The following is a 17,759-nucleotide window of genomic DNA, read 5'->3' as shown; positions in this document are numbered from 1 at the left end:
GTGCCCGTGGTGCAGCCCCGTGCCCGTGGGGTGCACGCTGTGTGCCCAGGGCTTCGGCTGTGCCGCCGCAGCTGCCCAGCGCGGCATCCCTGAGGCTGGCAGGCTCGGATCCAGGCACTGGGTATGTCAGGAGGCCGGGGGAGGCCTTCCCAGGCCTCCAGGGTTGAGGCTGGCAAGCAGGAGAGCAGCTGAACCTTCCTTGCTGAGCGTTGGTGCTCAGCCTGGCACCTCGGCAGGCGTTAAAGGAAAGGTGCTGGGAGCTGGGGCGGCAGCGAGGGGACGCTGCTGGTGCTCCTCCTCGCGCTCACTGCGTCTATGTAGAGGGTGGCATGTTTAGTTCATCCTCAGTTAACACAAACAGTTGTCTTAATTAACTCCTCTGTCCCGTGTGCCTGCTGGAGGCGATGCTGTCAGAGATGCTCCCGGTTCCCAAGCACGTGGTTTGACCACGCTGAGCACTGCCCCGGGCTGTCCCCACACCCCAAACCAGGACTTTGGGGACTCTCTGTCTTTTGCATGGTGGAGCTGGGGGACCTCCAGCTCCTGTAATGGGGAGGCAGCGGGGTGTCTGGGGCTCGCTTTTGCTGCTTTTCATTTTTTCTGCGTTTCATGTTGGCTGCCCTGAGCAGTGGCACCAGGGCACTGTCCCCATGGAAGAAGACCTGTGCACAGGGTGTTGGGTGCTGGGGAGCGAGCAGCCGTGCGATGCCTTCACCTTCGCTTCATCCCTTCCCCACAGAGGCCTCCTCTCCAGCTGCAGCTGGCTGCAGCCGGAGCACTGACACATTTTTGGCCAGGCCTGCTTATTGTGCTGAGATGCATCGGCTTCAGAGCAGGGTGCGCGCCGCTTTATCTATTTTCCACCCGCCTCGCACGAATTTCCCGAGGCTCGGTCATGCCCTAGTAGGGTAAGAGGGAACGCGCGCTTCCAGTAGCTCTGAGGAGAAAGCATCTGCTGGTGGCAGAGGGCTTTCTGCAGGGCTTCCAGTGGGATTTGGGTTGGGGACCAGCACCGCCGGGACTTGCTGGGACCCAGAGCAAGAGCAGAGCTGGGGATGGGTACGGACCGGGGAGCAGGCCAGGCAGGGAAATGGGCTTAATTGGGATTAATGGGCTGCTCGGCCTGCCCTTGTGGGAAACCCTTATCTCAATGGCTTACAAACACAGAAGAGGGAGAAGTGAAGTGAGGCTTTAATCTGCAAAACGACTGGAAAATGGCAGCTTCATGCCCGATTGATGCGCTTCTGCGCGGAGCGGGAAGGACTCGAGTCCCCTCCACATGCTTGAAATCGGCCGGCAGGGTGCCAGGCTTTCAGATCATCGCTTTCAATCAGGCTTTGCTCAAGGGTTATCATCATTTCTGTGAAATGTGAAACAGGCTTATCTCAAAAAATAAAAAATATTGAAGTAAACTGTCCCATTTAAATATGAAGCCAGACATAGAGAAACGCTCCCTCCTCCTGGTGCGTTTTTTCAGTTTATGCTGGTGCTGAGCCAGAGCCCTTTCGTCTTCTGCGTACGAGTTTTTGTAGTTTTGCTCCTGCAGAACCTGCTGCCACCCGGCATCCCAGCCCCTCATGGCCGCAGCAGACGTGCAGGAGCCGTCCCAGCTCACGGCTCGGTCCCGTGTTTCTTCTGGGCTCCAACCTGTGGACATCAGCTTGCAAGACCCATGTGCTCGTAGAAAAATGCTTCTGCCTTAGGTTAGATTTAACAAATAATTGGGCTTCTAACCAAAGACAATATTTTAAGAAATCTGCCTGCTTTAATTTCCTTAGCAAAATAATAATAATAATAAATCCTGCTTTTATTTTTTTGACTGGGGAAAAGGACTTCCAGAACAGAGCCTGTACATGTATTTCCTCGCTTTCTTGGTTTGGGTTGCTGAAATCTGGAAAAACATTCAAATTACAAGTTGTTAAAACTCCTCACTGAAAAAAACAACAGCCTGATAGAAAGAATGCCCACTTTCTGACCCAGTCCAGGGCTGGCAGCCAGGTAAAACCCACTCAGACTGTGAATGCCACCTGTTTGGCAGAGCTCCGGGCTTGGGCTGAGCTTCCTCGAAGCAAGCGAGCCCTGCTGTTCCCTTGGGTCAGCCCACTCCTCTGGCTCAGCCAGCTCCACACCTGGCTCTGCCCAGGCAGGATGGAGAAGGACAGACCAAAAAACATCCCGGGTGTCCAGCTGGCAGCTGCAAATCTCCCGTTTTTCCCCAGAAATGCCCCTGAGATGCTCTTGCTGCAGGGCCGGGCTCTGTAGGTTGTCGTTGTCCTGCAGACAGCTGCAGGTCTGTCTGCTGGGAGATTAATGTCACTTTAGCTGTTCTGAGGGGAAGTATCCTTTGGTGAAAGATGCAAGTGGCTTTGAGCTATTTAGGGCCGAGGATAACATTTCGGCATTTTAAAAATCCACCAAGTAATCAGAAAGGCTCATGCTTGCTGAGCTCATTGGGTCGCAGTGAGCTCTGCCAGGCACCCCTAAAGCTGAGAGCAGGGGAGGATGCTCTTCTGCCCCAGGAGGCTGTCGGTGCTCCTAGTGCTGTAGGAAGGAGGAGAGATGCTGTTTATCCACCCAGGTACCCGGTGCCACCACTGCTGTACAGCGAGTGGCAGTCCTGGGGCATCTCAGGAGCTGGCTGCCAGGACGGAGACGGGCGGCAGGGTTGTTCCGCGAGGCCAGGATGCTTTCTCTTCTGGGATTTCCTTGAAAGCTGTGTGGGGGTGTTTCTTGTAGGAGGCAGCTTGTGTTGCTTTATGCACAATGTAGATCACACCCCGCAGTCCATAAAATAAACCAGCACAGACTCAGCTCCGGGGATGTTGGAGTTTAAACTGAGTGGGTTCGTGCACACGAGTGATGGAGCAATAGGGCAGGGGGCTCTACAGCTGGCCTGAGAGCAGGACATGCAGTCAGGTAACCGTGGGCAGGGAAGGAGGGCTCAAGAGATGAACCAAAAAGGGGTTTTCAGTCCCGTGGGGTGGTTACAGGCAGATGAGGGTAGCAGAGGTTTGCTGGTGTCTGCGTGTGCGTGGAGGTGGAGAGAGAGGCGCAAAGGGGACAGGCTGGGGCTATGCATGAAGAAAAGGATGGTGCAGATAGAGAGGTGGCACATGTGCAACAGTGGTGTGGAAAACAGAGGAGCCAGCAAGCGTCTGTCCTGCTCGGGTCTGTGTGTCCTGCCCCCTACCACGTGAGCACAGAAGGGACCACGTTGCCATCAGCAAAATCACGTCTGCGGCTTTCCCCGTATCCCTCCCGAGTGTCGTGAGCATCCCTGCCAAGACAAACCGGTATCTGGAGTTCCTCTAGAAGGACCAAATGCCCCGAGTGTGACGGTGGAGCGTGCTGGATTTGCCCTACGTCAGCACTACAAGCCCTGCACAACAAATGGGACCTGGCTTGGACCCGCCACCCAGCCCTTGCACGCCCCCAGCATGCTGCTGTGCCCCCCCTGCCGGGGCAGTAGTGCTCAGGGATCTCTCTGAGTGATCCCTGCTGGATGCCGAAGCAGGGTTTGGCTGGGGAGGGAAACGCCAGCTTCCAGGAGAGCGGAGTGTAGCAAAAGCCTCCTTTCCTAGAACTGGTGAATGACATTTGGTCATGTTTTTGGGTTGGGGTTGGGTTTTTTTGGGGCGGATTATGATCTTGAGAGTGACAAGTAGAAGGTGTTCAGCTGGTCCTTCCCGTAAGGGTTTGCTGGATCAATGGGAAGAGGAAGACCCCGGGTAGGGAAGGATGGTGCCGGATGGGCTTGTCTCTGTTGATACACGGACGTGCAGTAGCTGGGGCACAGGGCTCAGCTCTTGCCCTGTTGGTAGCCGCAAGGTCACCGCCGCACCTGGAGGTGCCCCAGCCCCATCTGCTATTTGCAGCACTCCCCACTAATTCCAATCTCGTTTGCAGGCTAATCCATTGTGGATGTGCAAAACCCTATAAACGGCCCGAAGAGATGAGCTTTGCCGGCTGGGCTTTGGCTCTCACCTGTTAGCGCTGTGCTCAGCTGTGGCTCGTGTGTCCGCGGGGGATTTCGGTAGCAGGCAGAGGAACGAACCGGGCAGTGCTCCTGGGCTGGGGCCAGGAGGGACAGCAGCGGTGCTCTGTCCACACGCTAACACAAAAACGATTAGAGCATTAGAGCTGTGCCAAGGGAGCAAGCAGAGCAGCTGCTGCGTTCAACCCTCCTGCATCCTTGTGCAGGCAGGCAGCGGCCCCACAGCAGTCGCAGCGAGCCCTGAGATGGCTCCGGGTGGCACCAGGGAACGCTTGTCCCCGCTCCGTGCTGCCTCACCTCGGGTGGGGAGCACCAGCACTGGTTTCTGAAAGTCCCTCCTTGTGGTCCTTGTCCCCACTTGGGCACATTTAGTGCTCACGGTTCATTTTCCAGCATTGCTGTGGAAAGGGGCCTCTGAATCCTGCTGCTGGGGGCCATAAAATTCTCTGGTGCGGTTTCACCCTGATCCCCTCCATCACCAACCTTCCTCCTCTGCTGGTGTTTGCGTGGGCTGTTTTCTGCAGAAGGGCTTTAGGGCTACGAGCTGGCAGCACAGCAGGGCAGTAAAACAGTGCTACCTGGAAAGTGTCAACCTTGTATGCATATAATAAAAATCCAGCAATTTGCTTTTTGAAAAAGCTGATTCTGTTTTTTGGGTTTGGTTTTGTTGTATTTTGTTTTTTACCATATCTTAACCTCAGAAGAAACTTTACACATGATATGAGGAAATGTTCAAAGATCACCCTTAGACCTGTCTCAGCTTTCTTTTACCTCTGTAGACCCCGGGCTGTGGGCCGGGAGAGGTTTTTGTTGCTGGTTGTGTTCCCTGGGCTCTTCCTGGCCGCCTGTTGTTTGTCTGCTGCTTTGCTGCTGGGACCAAGTTTTGCTCTGCATGGAGCTGGCGCTGCCAGCCACGTGGGTGAAGACAAAATTCAGAAGTACTCTGTGAGAGCTAGATGTTATTGTTATGGCTGGGCCCTTCCCTTCAGGCTGTGCTTTGTCACGACATTATTGAACCCTCAGCAGGGATTTTCGGATGGCTCTGAGTGCTCTGCCTTCGTGCCCCAGGGATGTGTGCCTGGGGAGCCGTACTCAAATTGCTGAGCAGTATCTCCGTGTCCCAGGTGTTCACCACCCAGCTGCCGCTGTGCTAAATGATCTCGGCAGCAGCAGGACCGAGCACAGGGTGTCAGCATCCCTGTCGGGGCCAGCTCTGTGCCCCGTGGCAGCAGCCCTCTTGCACCACTGCCTCTCCTGGGACACGACGTGCAGTGTGCTGGAGGTGCCAGACCTGAAGCTGCAGCTGCGTTGGCCTCAGTCCCCACAAATCAAGCGCTCCTGGACAGCTTTGGAAGCAGGGGACAAGAGCAGAGGTCAGGTATGTCTCGGAGAGTGAAGCTGCTGTGAAGCTTGCGTCCCCAGGGATGCCAAAGTCGGGTACCTGCCCCCACACCCCAGGGCTGGCAGCGGCTCCTGGCTCTGCTGCAGGGTTTGCAGGAGGGCTCATTGCAGAGCCTGCCAGGCTTGGCCCCGTGCTGACTCCCAGCGTGGCTCAGCACCTGCAGCATCATCACAGCAGCTCCTACAAGCCGGGGTCTTCCCTGGCCTCACCGCCTCTTTGCCTGTGGGAGCTGCAGTGCTCAAACCCCAGGCGGCAGCCCAAAAGCATCCAGCAGCTTCTCTGAGGGAAAGGAAAAAGCTGCAGCAGGACGTGAGCACTGTCAGGAGCTGCACTGTCACCTCCTGCGCCCACAGGCTGGTCCTGTGCATTGCCCCAAATCTCTGGGCATGCCGGGAGCTGTCTGCAGCCCCCTGGTACCACATCAGCACGAGTCGAGCTCCAGCCCTACTAGCAGAGGGAGCAGACCTCACATCCAGCCTGCTTCCAGCCTGCTTTTGGAGAAGCCACATCTAGGAAGGGTTCCCTCTGCTTGCCAGGCACTGCTCCATTCCCTGCGGGGGCTGACAAGTGGCCAGGAAAGCCTCAGCCCGCTCAGCGGGTGGCTGAAAAGGAGGATTTTATCCCTGTATGGTGAATCCCGTCCTCCCAGAGCAGCAGGACAAAGGCAAGGGTCGGGGCAGATCCTGCTGGGGTGACGAGCTGGGCTCCCTACTTGGCAAGCCTGTTCCCGGGGCTGGCGTCGTGCAGGCTTGTGCTTGGTGAGGTGTGCCGAGCCCCCTCTGATCCCCAGGCATGGAAAGCACAGAACCGTCCCCACAGCCCCTGCCAGACCACGGTGGAATTAATCATGCTGATTATATGCTACCAAAAAAGGAGGTGCTGTCTCTGTTCAGAGCTGCTTCAGACCTCCTGCATGTGAGCCGTGGTTTAAAATTGCTGTTTTCTGCCTCATCACGTAGCCTCTCTGGATGTTTCGGGAGCTGCAATAATTCGGGATTAAAAGACTAAGAATGACAGCAATGCCAGGCAGCTCAGCCCGCAGAGAAAGCGGGAGATAACGTGTGAGTGCAGCCCGGGGGTGAGCCACGGCTGTGGCACGGGGATGGCATCCCAGAGAGACGCGGTCCCAGGCGCAGCAGCTCTGTGCCCTCCGCTCTATCTCAGGCCCCTGAGCGGTGTTTTCAGCTCCCCGTCAAGTCACACCGGTGCCTCTATCAGTTGGGATTCATGCCCTGTGTTTAATTCCTTCCCCACAGCCACCCGAAATGGCGTGTGCCTGTACGCACGTACGTGAGTGTGCACCTTGTGCCTTTCTGAGCTTCTCAGAGCAGCGTTCCCAGCACCTTTCCATTGCACCCATCGAGTGCTCAGAGTAACACAAGTCTTGTCTGCGTGCTGCATCTCCAGTAGTGCCAAAGGACTAACCCGGGCACCGTGACTCCTCCCAGCAGTCCAAAAATTCCTCTCGAACATTTTCACTGCGGGGATGAGAACTTCCAATCCGCCTCTGAAAATGGTCGCTGGGTGCCGTTAAATAGCTCGACAGCCGTCGTATGACCTTATTAAATTCAGAAAGAGTTGGTGAGTTAGTGTTGAGGGCTGCTAACAGTGTGTCTGCACCAAAATACACAGGTTTGCACTGATGCAGCCAGCGTGTGCTCTGTTATGTGCAGCAGGGGAGACCCAGGGAGCCTTGGGAAGTGTTACTGAGAGCACGGGGAAAGCGAAGTCTCCTCAAGCCGCGGGTGGAGCGGAGCAGCTGAGCACACGGTGCTTTGCCCTCCCGTATTTTGAAGGTGCTGTCTTGCTGTTTGAAGTCAGCTCCCTCCCAGACTGCGAGCAGCTGGGCTGCAAAGCTAGCCCTGCTTTTAGCGTAAAGATCACAGGGCCCTGAGCACGAGGCATGTGAGGAATACGACAGCCGGCCAGCGAAATAGCTCGGATAGCTTTAGGGAGCAAGGAGGAGACGTGCCGGGAAGGAGCAGAGAGGGCTCAGGGAGCCAGGCCGCAAGGAACACAATGGCTCTGCCTTCCCTGGCGCTTGTGCCCTGGTGAGAGCAGCTCCTGGGCTGCTGCAAGCAAAGGAGCCCTTGGACGGGCTGGATTTGTTTGCTGGAGAGTTCAAATAGAGATTTGGTGTAAAACATGTGCAGAGTGCTGCTGCTGGAGAGGTGCAGTAGCTCGCTCCAGGCCAGTGGCAGTGCAGTGGTGCTCAGCCATGGCTTTGTTACTCCTGTGCACTCCAAAGACCCCTGGAAAGGTGCTTTAGGCATTCCTCTGAGCCAGGATTTCTGTGCAGTGCAGCACAGTGGCAGTCCTGTTGGCAACACCTGCTGCCTTGCTGCAACACCTAAACATGCTCCTGTCTGCAAATACACCTGCCCTGTTTGCAAATATCCCTGCCTCCTTTGCTTGCACGGCTAAGTGCAACTGTCACACCTTAGCCTTAAACTTTTGTGCCCCTTACTTGTCAAGAATCATAGAGCAGTTTGGGTTGGAAGGGACCTTGTAAAGATCTAAAGATCACCTAATTCCAACTCAGACACCTCTAGACCAGCTTGCCCAAAGCCCCATCCAGCCTGGCCGTCTCTGGTCTTTGCTCCTTGAGTGCAGGAGCTGATTTGATTCTGCTGCTGGCCGGAGTCTGCTGCTTGAGCCAGGCCGACGTCGGCTCAGACGATGCTCACTGCCATCTCCTCTTCCCTCTGCAGGACAGCTCATGCCAAGGCCAAGGCTGAAGGGTCTGAGCAGGCAGCTCAGGCAGCTAACAACGAGTCGGGCATAGCCAGGATGATGGCCAGGGAGCTCTCCCCAGACTTCTACCAGCCAGGTAAGACCAGAGGCGTCTTCTAAGAGTGATTTCGCACTTGCTTTGGGGAATCCGTTCAAAAGTTTCAGCCGCTTTATAGCTCAGCACGCTGCCCTCCTGTGTATCCTAAATGCTCTGTCACACAGGTTCAGCCAGCCCCTTCGTGGGGGTGATTTGCTCTTTTGCACTTCTGTTTTACCTGCTGTGAAACGTTACAATACGGAAAAACCCACAGCCCCTCAGCTTCCCTGCGTGTTCCTCCCCACCCTGAAGCCCTCCCAGCACCTGGCAGGGCAGGCAGCAAGCTCAGGTCTGCCTGCAGAGCTCCTGCAGATGCGTCCCTCGAGCCACTGTGGCTTTTTCTTGGAACAACTTTGCACGTTGACTCATAGCCAGTATCCTGTGGGACCCCACACTGCACCAGGGTACCATCAGCCTTGGCTAATTAGCGGCTGTAATATCCTGTAAGAAAGTTGATAATGCAAAGTACTACTTCCCTTATTTCCTATTTATTTGATAGCATCACAGCTAATTATTTGGCTGAGAAAACACTCAGGAGGTTCCTTCTTTGCGACCAAGCACTGGGGACCAGTGGATAGAAGTGTAACGAAGCAGCACTGTGAATGTCATTACCTTTCCCTAGACCAAGCTAGGCAGAGCAGTGTTCTTCTTGGAAAGCTTCCCTTTCTGGAGAGGGAAGGTAATAACAGAGCAGAAAACAGGGATCCAAATGGCTACATTTTTATTTTATCTTTCTTATTATCTGGTTTTGTTACCTGGAACAAGCGTCCCACAGCCATCACAGTGGCAAAACTGGGGACAGGAGCCAAACGCTGTGACTCCTGCTCACCAAACCGCTTTGCCTTCAGCACCTCCAGGTCACAGAACTACACCCAGCCCAGGAGCAGGGAACAGTGCACACCTGGTGTTTGGCTGGGGAAGCAACCACATTGACAGATCTGCCAAAATTCCCTGGATGCCCACCTCGCCCTGGGGAGATGCAGCTCTACAAGGGCTGCCCCTTCCTCCCTGCCGCACCGCGGGGCTCTCAGAGCCGGCTTGGAGCTGGGAACCACCGCAGCGCCTGGGCACAGGCACGAGCCAGCGTGTGACACTTCACTTAACAATAGCTACACGTCACTTGATCCTGGCATAAGCCCATCAGCTGCCAGTCACAGATCCGCATTCACCCTTTGCACACTGGGGTATTTATAGCCCGGAGGCAAAGGAAACTGGAATTCCTGTTGGGAGGTTTTTGACATCTGGCTAGATTACTTTTTCCACCCGTGGCAATTGAATGAGACAAATGAAACTGGCTCTGCAAAATGCCTGAAGCAGCCTGTCCTCTGCTCCTGGCTCCTCAGGTGCCTGAATGCTCTCACTGCCCATATGTGTGCCTTTACTTGGTCCTGGCCTCATTCTGTGGCCATGTATGAGGCTGGTGCACATTTATCTTCTATGATCCTTTATAATCTTTACATTCACTTTGTAATCAGAGCACAACAAGGGGAGATGTCTCTTCTTGCAAGGAAGCACCATCCGGGAGCAAAAAGGCAGAAATCCACCCTGGGATTTTGCTAGAACTTGTGACAGCTGACCTCACAGCCAGGAGAGCCTAGCAGCTGCATTTCTCCCTGCTATTCCTGTGTTTGGGATGGGACAGTCCTGCTCAGCAAGCCTCACGTCTTTACTAAGTATTTAGCCCTGGGTTTCATTTCGGATATCAGCCTAACAGCTTAGAGGGGAGGGATGAAAGCCAACGAACGTCCTTGCTGAAATGTGCTGGGAGGTGAAGGAGGTGAGGCAGAAGCAGAGGCTGGGGAGGGGAGGAGGACTGGGCTGTGCGGTGCCCTCCAGGCAGCCAGGGCTTTTGGTGTGAATTATTCAGGAGGAGAAGAAAGCACCAGGAGATAGCAAGGAGCGCAGGGCTGCGGGCAGGCTATTCTGAGGAGTCTGAACAACTGTTGAAAAGGCTTCCAAATAATCCATTTGCGGCCAGAAATAAACGGCCCTGAATGGGTCGCCTGCTGATTGACAGGAGCGTGCAGGCAGGGCAGAGCAGCTAAAAGCAGTGCCCTCTCTCCCCGCTGCCCCCTCAGAGCAGAGTCATTGCCCTGAGTGGGCAGGAGTTAGCAGCATGCAAATCACACCACTGATTTATTAGAGGGGATGAAGTACCAAGCTCCAATTTCCAGACCAGGCTCAAGTCTGTGTTAGTCCTTGGGGTGGAGGAGACACAAGGAGGAACTGTGAGGCAGCTGGGGACAGTGCAGCCCCAGGGTCTGTGCTGTTCAGGAGCACGCACCAAGCCCTCTATGTTTGCACCCCTCAGCATTACTTGGATTCAGCAGAATGGGGACAATGCCATTTCCAAACCCAGGTGCTTTGCTTTTGGACATGCTGCTTTGTGAGCCCACGATGCCCATAAGGAACAGGCTCATGTTATTCTCATTTGCTCTGGGCATTGCGGGGATGCACAGCGAACCCTGTCCCTGCACAGGTCCCACTGTGCAGGGCACTGTGCATGGCTGTTGTTCAGAAAAACTTTCCTGGTCAGTCCCTGCTGGATTTTGCTCTGCCAGCAGCCCAGCGTGATGGGCTGCCCTCAGTGTCAGGCTCTGGCTGATTTCCTCAGACCCTAGCTGAGCAATGATTTGCTCTGCAGACATGACCCAGGGTTAACAAGAAGTAAAGATTTAATGATACACGAATAATTGAAGTGACGGCAACATTGCTAAGAGCTGACAAGTCAGCATGGGAGATGAGGCCAGAACGAAACCTGAAGCCCTGAGTCACCTTGTGTGATGGTCCCGGGTGATTTTGCTGGTGCCCGGGTCAGTGCCTAGAGGACTGGCTCTCACTGCCAGCCCTGCTCCACACATGAAAAACATGTTTTTCCCAAAGAGAGGGATAAAAGATAGATCATCTGGGGGTATGTGCCTTTCCTGAGGAAGCAGAGCACCTCCATGTATAACTTTCTAAGTGTTCACACTATTAGCCAGACTGAAATTTCCCAGATGGGAAAACAAACAAACAAACAAACAAACAAACCAAAGCTTGTATGGGAGCTTGATACCCTTAAGGCTCAGGATAATCCTTCTGCGTGGCTCCAAACCACAAAAAGCTGGGCTGCAGACTTTCAGTGGTTCTTGACTCAGCTGGAGCTGCAGGCCTGCTCCTCCCTGCAGGACAGTGCAGGGCGGGCATCCACCACCATAGGGAATCCCTTCTGGAAACAGGCTCAGGCAGGCAGTGGAAAAATGCAGCCTCACTCCCCTCACTCGGGAGCTTGTCCTGCCCTGAAGGAGAAAAGCACAGGATGAGTTTGTAGCGATAAAAACGCAGCTTGAGGCAGCCGGAGTTGTTTTGGGGGGGCAGGTGACAACGGGGTGCTGAGATCTCTGTGTTTGGGCTGGGGTACTTTGCTCTCCATCCAGGTGGCAGAGGTGCATGGCGCCAGGGCCTCACTGAGCCCCTGCCCCAGCCTCCACGGCCCCCCCGGACCCTCTCCCACCAACCCCTCTCTCCGCAGGCCCCGAGTACCAGAAGCGGAGGCTGCTGCAGGAGATCATAGAGAACACGGAGCACACCATCAACATGGAGGAGGCGGCGCCGCCACCGCGGCCCGAGGGTGCCCCGCCGCCCCCCACGCCCCCCGAGAGCCCCCAGCTGCACGAGGAGGACGCGGTCCCCCGCCGCCGCCACAGCCCGGCCCCCAGCCCCGCCGCCACCCCGCCGGAGGCCAAGCGGGCCAAGGCGGCCGCCCGGCAGGACGGAGGCCTGCGGCCGGGCAGCTGGGGCGAGGCGGGCGGTGGGGCCGCCGATGGCGAGGCCAGGCCGGCCTCGCGGGGCGCGGGGAGGCCGGCAGAGCAGATGGAGATCAGGCCGCTGCAGCGCATGGCGCGCGAGCCCGACGTCGAGCTCTTCAAGGGCTACCACAGCTACGCCGTCAGGACCTCCTCGGTCTCCCCCACCACAGACTATGAGGAGGAGCCATTCCCTGAGCACCACAGGCCACCCTCCCCGGAGAGCCGGGGGGAGCCCCAGCGTCACGGGGGCACCCCGGTCCCACCACGGGAGCCGGAGGAGAAGCCGGCGCCGCGAGTGGAGGCCAAGGCAGAGCAGCCGCGGCCGAAGGAGGCCCAGCCACGGCCCAAGGAGGTGAAACAGCGCCCCAGCCCCGAGCGCAGGGTGGCGGGCAGGAACGAGCCCGCTGACAGAAAGACTGAGGGCCGGGCACCAGGGAGGACGGAGCACAAGGCGGGGGCCAAGCGGAGCCCGGCCCCGCTGCCGCCGGATGCAGAGGAGTGCGACGAGGTGATGTGTGGCACATTTTGGGGCAAGGCGGGACACTCCGGGGACAGCAGCAGCTCTGTTGCCTTTTCTGTCACAGGAATTGCGTTGTTTTTTTTCCCCCTGCTTATTCTCTCCCCAGGATACCCAAAGGGCCCAGAGACTGTGGTCTCAGGGCTGCAGTGCTCCTCCTTGGGGCTCCTTTTGGGATTCTGAAGCTTTATGGAGGAAATTCTCCATTTTTACCTCTCCCACCACCTTTCCACCCTCCAGGGTTTTGCTTAAGATGGGCTTTAAATGTGTTTTGGGACATGCATTTTGTTTGGGAAGGTGCAGGAAAAGGCTGGTCTCCAGCCTCTGGTCTCACACAGCCCAGAGAGTTTGGGGTCAGCCCTGGGGCCGCCCAGCCTCCAGCCCAGCTGCCTGGGGCCTCAGGGACCTTACAAATACCTTAGGAAACTTTTCCCACACTGCTCAGTCTGGAGAGTCCCTTGGGATCTGGGAGGCTGCAGAAGGACATTTCTTCCTGTCCTTCCTCTGTCCCCAGCCATGAGGGTTTCCATGGTGGATGCAGTGAGATAAATCTGCAATTCCAAAATTTGAGGAAAACAGACATTTTTAATTACATTTTTCTCTTTTTCTCTCCCCTTTCCATGGGTCTGAAAAATGTGGGGGAACATGTAGGACAGGAAAAAGAAACTGAGCATTTTTTTCCCCATTAATTTTACTCTTACAGTAGGGGCACCTTATGAACTGATCCATGGTATTGAATCACCATTTGATTTCCCAGGTGTAAAAAATAGTCCCTCAAATTCATTTTGCTGTGAGCGAATGCAGCTGTAAAACCACGATTTATTAGCCTACTGTTCCCACAGTCCTGATGTGAACAATCCCAGTGTGACTTTAGAGAAGCACTGCTTGGAAGTATTTTGTTCTGAGATTAGAAGAATCTCACACAGATGGAATTGTTCATTTCAAATGCAGCAACTTTACAAACATAGATGATGTTTGGGGTGATGTATAGGGTGAAGAAAGGAATTGGGAGGAACAGGTTGAAATGGCAGTGTACATGCATGTGGCCAGAGTCTCTAGTTTGCTTTAGCCTCAGCAGAAGCTAGCAGTGAAGGAGTTTGTAGGGAAGAAATAGGAGCAGGGATTGATAGATTCAACTAGTTTGAAATTCAGGCCAGACACTTGTGCATTGGGAGTTGGTGTTACTGATATTTTTGAACAGGAGAATCAAGGCCACTCCGTCTGTCTCCTCACCATGAAGCTGTGGAATATAATACTCTGGTTTGGGTTTTTCTTTCAGGGACCTAACACAATCGTGATCTGCATGGTCATCTTACTGAACATTGGTCTGGCCATCCTATTTGTCCATTTTTTGACATGAGGTGCCCTTCGGACAAGGTAAGAAGAGCAATGAGATTTTATCCTCAATTTGTAGACCTCACTGTGGATAGTTGACTAGTTTTAAAGCCTACACAACTCATTCACCAATGAATAGATGCAATCAGCTTGCATTGAGATTCTCAGTTATCCCTTGTTTGTCCCAAGAGTGGCTTGTGGAATAATTTCAGTGGATAGTTCTTGATTTCTCAAAGTTAAAAGGTCAGACTGTTTTGATTGGATACAATCCCACGGTTTTACCTTCCCGGTTGGAAGGACATGGTTCTCAGAGCAAGAACTCCAGTACAAGAATGTGTGATGTTAAATTTGAAATTTGTTTTCTGCAATTACTGCTGCAAGAAACACTTTCAATTTACTCTTCTATGGCCAGGTAACTTGTGCCTTGCAGTATTCCTTGGTATTCAGCACAACAAGAGGCAGGAACACACAAAGAGAATGTGAACCTGTGAAATTTGCAGCTCTGTTCGCACCAGTGCTGGTTCTGCCACTGTTAGGTAGTTGAGTTTCTAAAGATCATTGTGAGCTGAGGTGTGTCTTACTAAGGTTAAACTGGAGCTCAGGTCTTCCACCTGAATTAGGATGAGGGCTTGCATTTGGATTTGGTGGCAACAAAATCTTGCGAGGTTTCTTGTGCCTGAAGAGTTCCTAGACACAAGAATGTGTCACCTTGGGCTCAAGATTTCTGTCACCTTGCGTTCAAATATTGGGGAAAAAGAAGCAAACATCAGGGCTGAACATGACCACTGGGCCTCACATGAACATAATGTGAGATGCATCTCCCACGCTCCAGTGAGGGTATCGGGCTGCCTTCCTTGGGCATGAAATAGCTCTGCTGAGCACTGCTTTCTTTGCTGTATTATTCCTCTCTCAACCTGCAGAGATGAAAGCTGTGCAGACAGCAGTGTCTGCGTGTCAGTTGTGTGTTTTGCTCCTCTTTGACTCTCCCATTCATTTGTGTCTGTGACAGGCGTTGCTGCTCTTGGAGACCAGAGACCTTGGTGGGGATTAAATCTCAGTCACCCGGAAACACCTAAGAGGAGGACTTGAGATCCCAAGGTTGCACTGCAAACATGAACCTTAAACAAAAGTGCCTGAAGATCAGTTCAGTCTCCCTGCTCCCAGGCTGTGGCTGGCCTCTGCAATCTACCAAGAAAAAAACAGGATTTCTGCAATTCAGCCTCCTTCTCTTCTTTGTGTAAAATAGCAATTGCCTTAAATTGTTCTCACCAAAGCCATCAACTGTCCTGTCAGGCCAGGGATGAGGGATTTATCTTTAGCTGTAGGAAAATGAGTGAGAAGGTCTTATCCATGCACTGTGATATGTTGTGTAACTCCCTTGGTTTGACTCAGTGTCAGAGATTTCCCAAAGAATGTCATCCATGGCCTGAAAATGAAGCAATACACAACCAAAATGACTCATGAGAGCCGCGCCACGGCTAGGGCTGGACACCGTCGCCCTCCGCGCTCAGATGTCATCCAAAGTGACGAGCAAAAAGTCTTTCCTTTCCCCGTCGTCTGGAGCTGTATTCCGCCTATGGAGGACTGAGAGAGAGGGGAGCAAGTTGACGTTGGGCTTGTTGAAGTGTAACCAGAGGCCTGCCCGTGCCCGCCGACGTGCCGCGCTCAGGGGCTGCGGGGTGGGGTGCGAGGGGCTGGCTGATCCGAGGCTGTTGGTGTGCCCAGGGGTGCTGCGGGTGGAGATGGTGCCCATTTAGGGCCTGAGCACCATCCCAGCGCTCTCCTGCCAGCGGCAATGCTCCGTGCGGAAGCGTCTTGCAGTGGGTGACTTCCCACTGTAACGGGAAAGGAAATAGATGTGCTGAATTTGCCCCTTTGCCCCCACCCCTTTTTTTTCCTATGAAAATGGTGCAAGTTACAATTTAAAGGAGGTACTTACTGACAAATACCCCCGTACACCCGCAGGTTCCTCCCCCTCGAAGCGCTGGACTGCGAGGGGGCTCGAGTGCTGCTCTTTCACTGAGACAGAGTGAACAGACTTCCCAGCCAGAGGATGCAGGGTGGCTGTCGTGGGAGAGGTGAGGTTATTCCTGAAAGAAAAAAGGTGCAGAAACCTGAGTGACTCCAGTGCGTTTGGGTGGCAGGCTCAGAAATACACAGCAGCCAGACTTTCAGCAGTGGTAGAGCACAGAGGGGCGATCTTGCTGTTGTTCTTGTGTGTGAGGCTTAGAAGCCGAGGCAGTTTGTACCAATTCTTCCCAAAGCTGCGACAGAGAGTGACCTTTTGAAGGAGATGTTGCCACCGTGACCTGCTTTGATCCTTAGCAGTGCGAGCTTAGAAAGTCGGCACAGATGAAGTTACAGTTTAGTGTGAGGCTGAGTGCTTGGACATGTTTCTTCCTTCTTTTAAGAGCAATATGTATTTTCTATCTCTTTTTAAGTTAATCAGAAATGTTATTTATAGCTGGTTGTGCACCTCTGTGTATCCTGAAGTCCCACAGCACAGGACTGGGTGGGAAAACCTGAGGGACTGGAAAGAACGGGAAATGTTGGGTAAGGAAAAAAACAGATGGCCAGTCTGCTCCAAAGGTCGGTCTGAAAGGGTTTCAGAGCCAGGGCAGCAGACAGGCAGGAGTTTACACGGACTGGAGACACAGGGCAGAGCCTGCCTAATTTATCTACTCTAATTATGATATAAGAGAGTGAGAATAATTCAGTAGTTTTCTTTGTGAACCAAGTTTATTTTTTAACCTTATTCAGCTCAGGAACATTGCCACAGTAGCAAGTACATGGTGTTCACTGTGGGAGAAGTGAATGTGATCCCTTCCTAAAAGCAATGTGGCTGTACCAGTCCTGAGAAAGCTGTGCAGCATCATCTACACTTCCACATAGAGTAGTTTAGTTGCAATTTGCTTCTTTCTTTTTTCTTTTTCTTAAATATAAATGTATTGCAAACCCCAGGCTCTGCTGCCTTTGGCATTTTATCCCTGTTTGCTGGCCCTCACCTGCCAGCTCTGCAGTTTCAACATGCCAACTGCTTTTATTAGCCACCAAGACAATTTCCGTTGAGAGACCTGAGGGGCTTTTATTTATCACTAAGCACAAAGAAGGATCTTTTTTTCGACAATGCTAAGGTAATTCTCCCCCCTCCTGCCCCAATTTTTTTTATGCATGTGATGTGCACTCGGTAATGTGCTTTCCTCCTATTAACATTCTGAGAAACGTAGGTAGATTTGCTTTTATGTGACATATAAATATATCCATATCGCACTGAGACGTGGATATATAGACATATATATATAGCCCCTTAGGGATTTCGTTTTCTTAGATGCAAAATAACAGATTTACCTCAAACTGCATGCTTTCAAAACTGAATAGGATATTGTGTTATACTTTTCAGGTCTTACAAAGATGCAGATACATTTCACTCTTCACACAAAATTACCTTCGTCACAGATTTTGCAAGCTGTGTACTACAATCTGTGTACTGCTGTCCGGAGTTTTCTGTCAGTTGTTCTGCTGGATTACGTGCAATAATAAACAGTTATCTGCTCACTGTATCAGTGTTTATCTTTGTGAGGGTTTCTTCTCGGTATGACACACTCATTCCAGTCTTCAAGGAGAGGTCACGATGATGAGGTCCAGAATTTCAGAGGTGACAGCTGGATGGGTTTAGCTTTCCGCTAAATAAATAAATAAATTTTGAATGTCTATTTCAAAATCTGCATTTTTGGGTGATAGGGGGGTGATGTGCAAAGAGAATTGTTTTCATTTATTGTTTTTTGAAAGTTTGATGCCAGATGCTTGAGGACATCACCAGCTCTCCGAGTGACCTGTGTGTGCATGAAGCCAGCACGGGGCCCACTAGCCGCAGGGAGGAAACCCTTGCAATG

The 17,759-nt window shown here is 53.2% G+C and overlaps 1 protein-coding gene across 1 annotated transcript in view; it reads left to right on the top strand.

Moving 5' to 3' along the window:
• The window catches only part of JPH2 (junctophilin 2), a 29,542-nt gene extending 12,116 nt beyond the window's left edge, over positions 1–17,426 (top strand). Inside the window, exons 3-6 of the mRNA XM_068700688.1 lie at positions 8,108–8,226; positions 11,738–12,522; positions 13,811–13,908; positions 14,876–17,426. Of these exons, the coding sequence (XP_068556789.1) occupies positions 8,108–8,226; positions 11,738–12,522; positions 13,811–13,891 (985 nt within the window). The 3' untranslated portion in view covers positions 13,892–13,908; positions 14,876–17,426. The remainder of the gene's footprint in view (positions 1–8,107; positions 8,227–11,737; positions 12,523–13,810; positions 13,909–14,875) is intronic.
• The last annotated feature ends 333 nt before the right edge of the window (positions 17,427–17,759 follow it).

The sequence above is a fragment of the Anas acuta genome, chromosome 16 (assembly GCF_963932015.1).
Source record: "Anas acuta chromosome 16, bAnaAcu1.1, whole genome shotgun sequence".
In the NCBI taxonomy this organism is placed as follows: Eukaryota; Metazoa; Chordata; class Aves; order Anseriformes; family Anatidae; genus Anas; species Anas acuta.
Note: the sequence above shows the minus strand (reverse complement) of the source record. Positions and strands in the feature narration are given on the sequence as shown.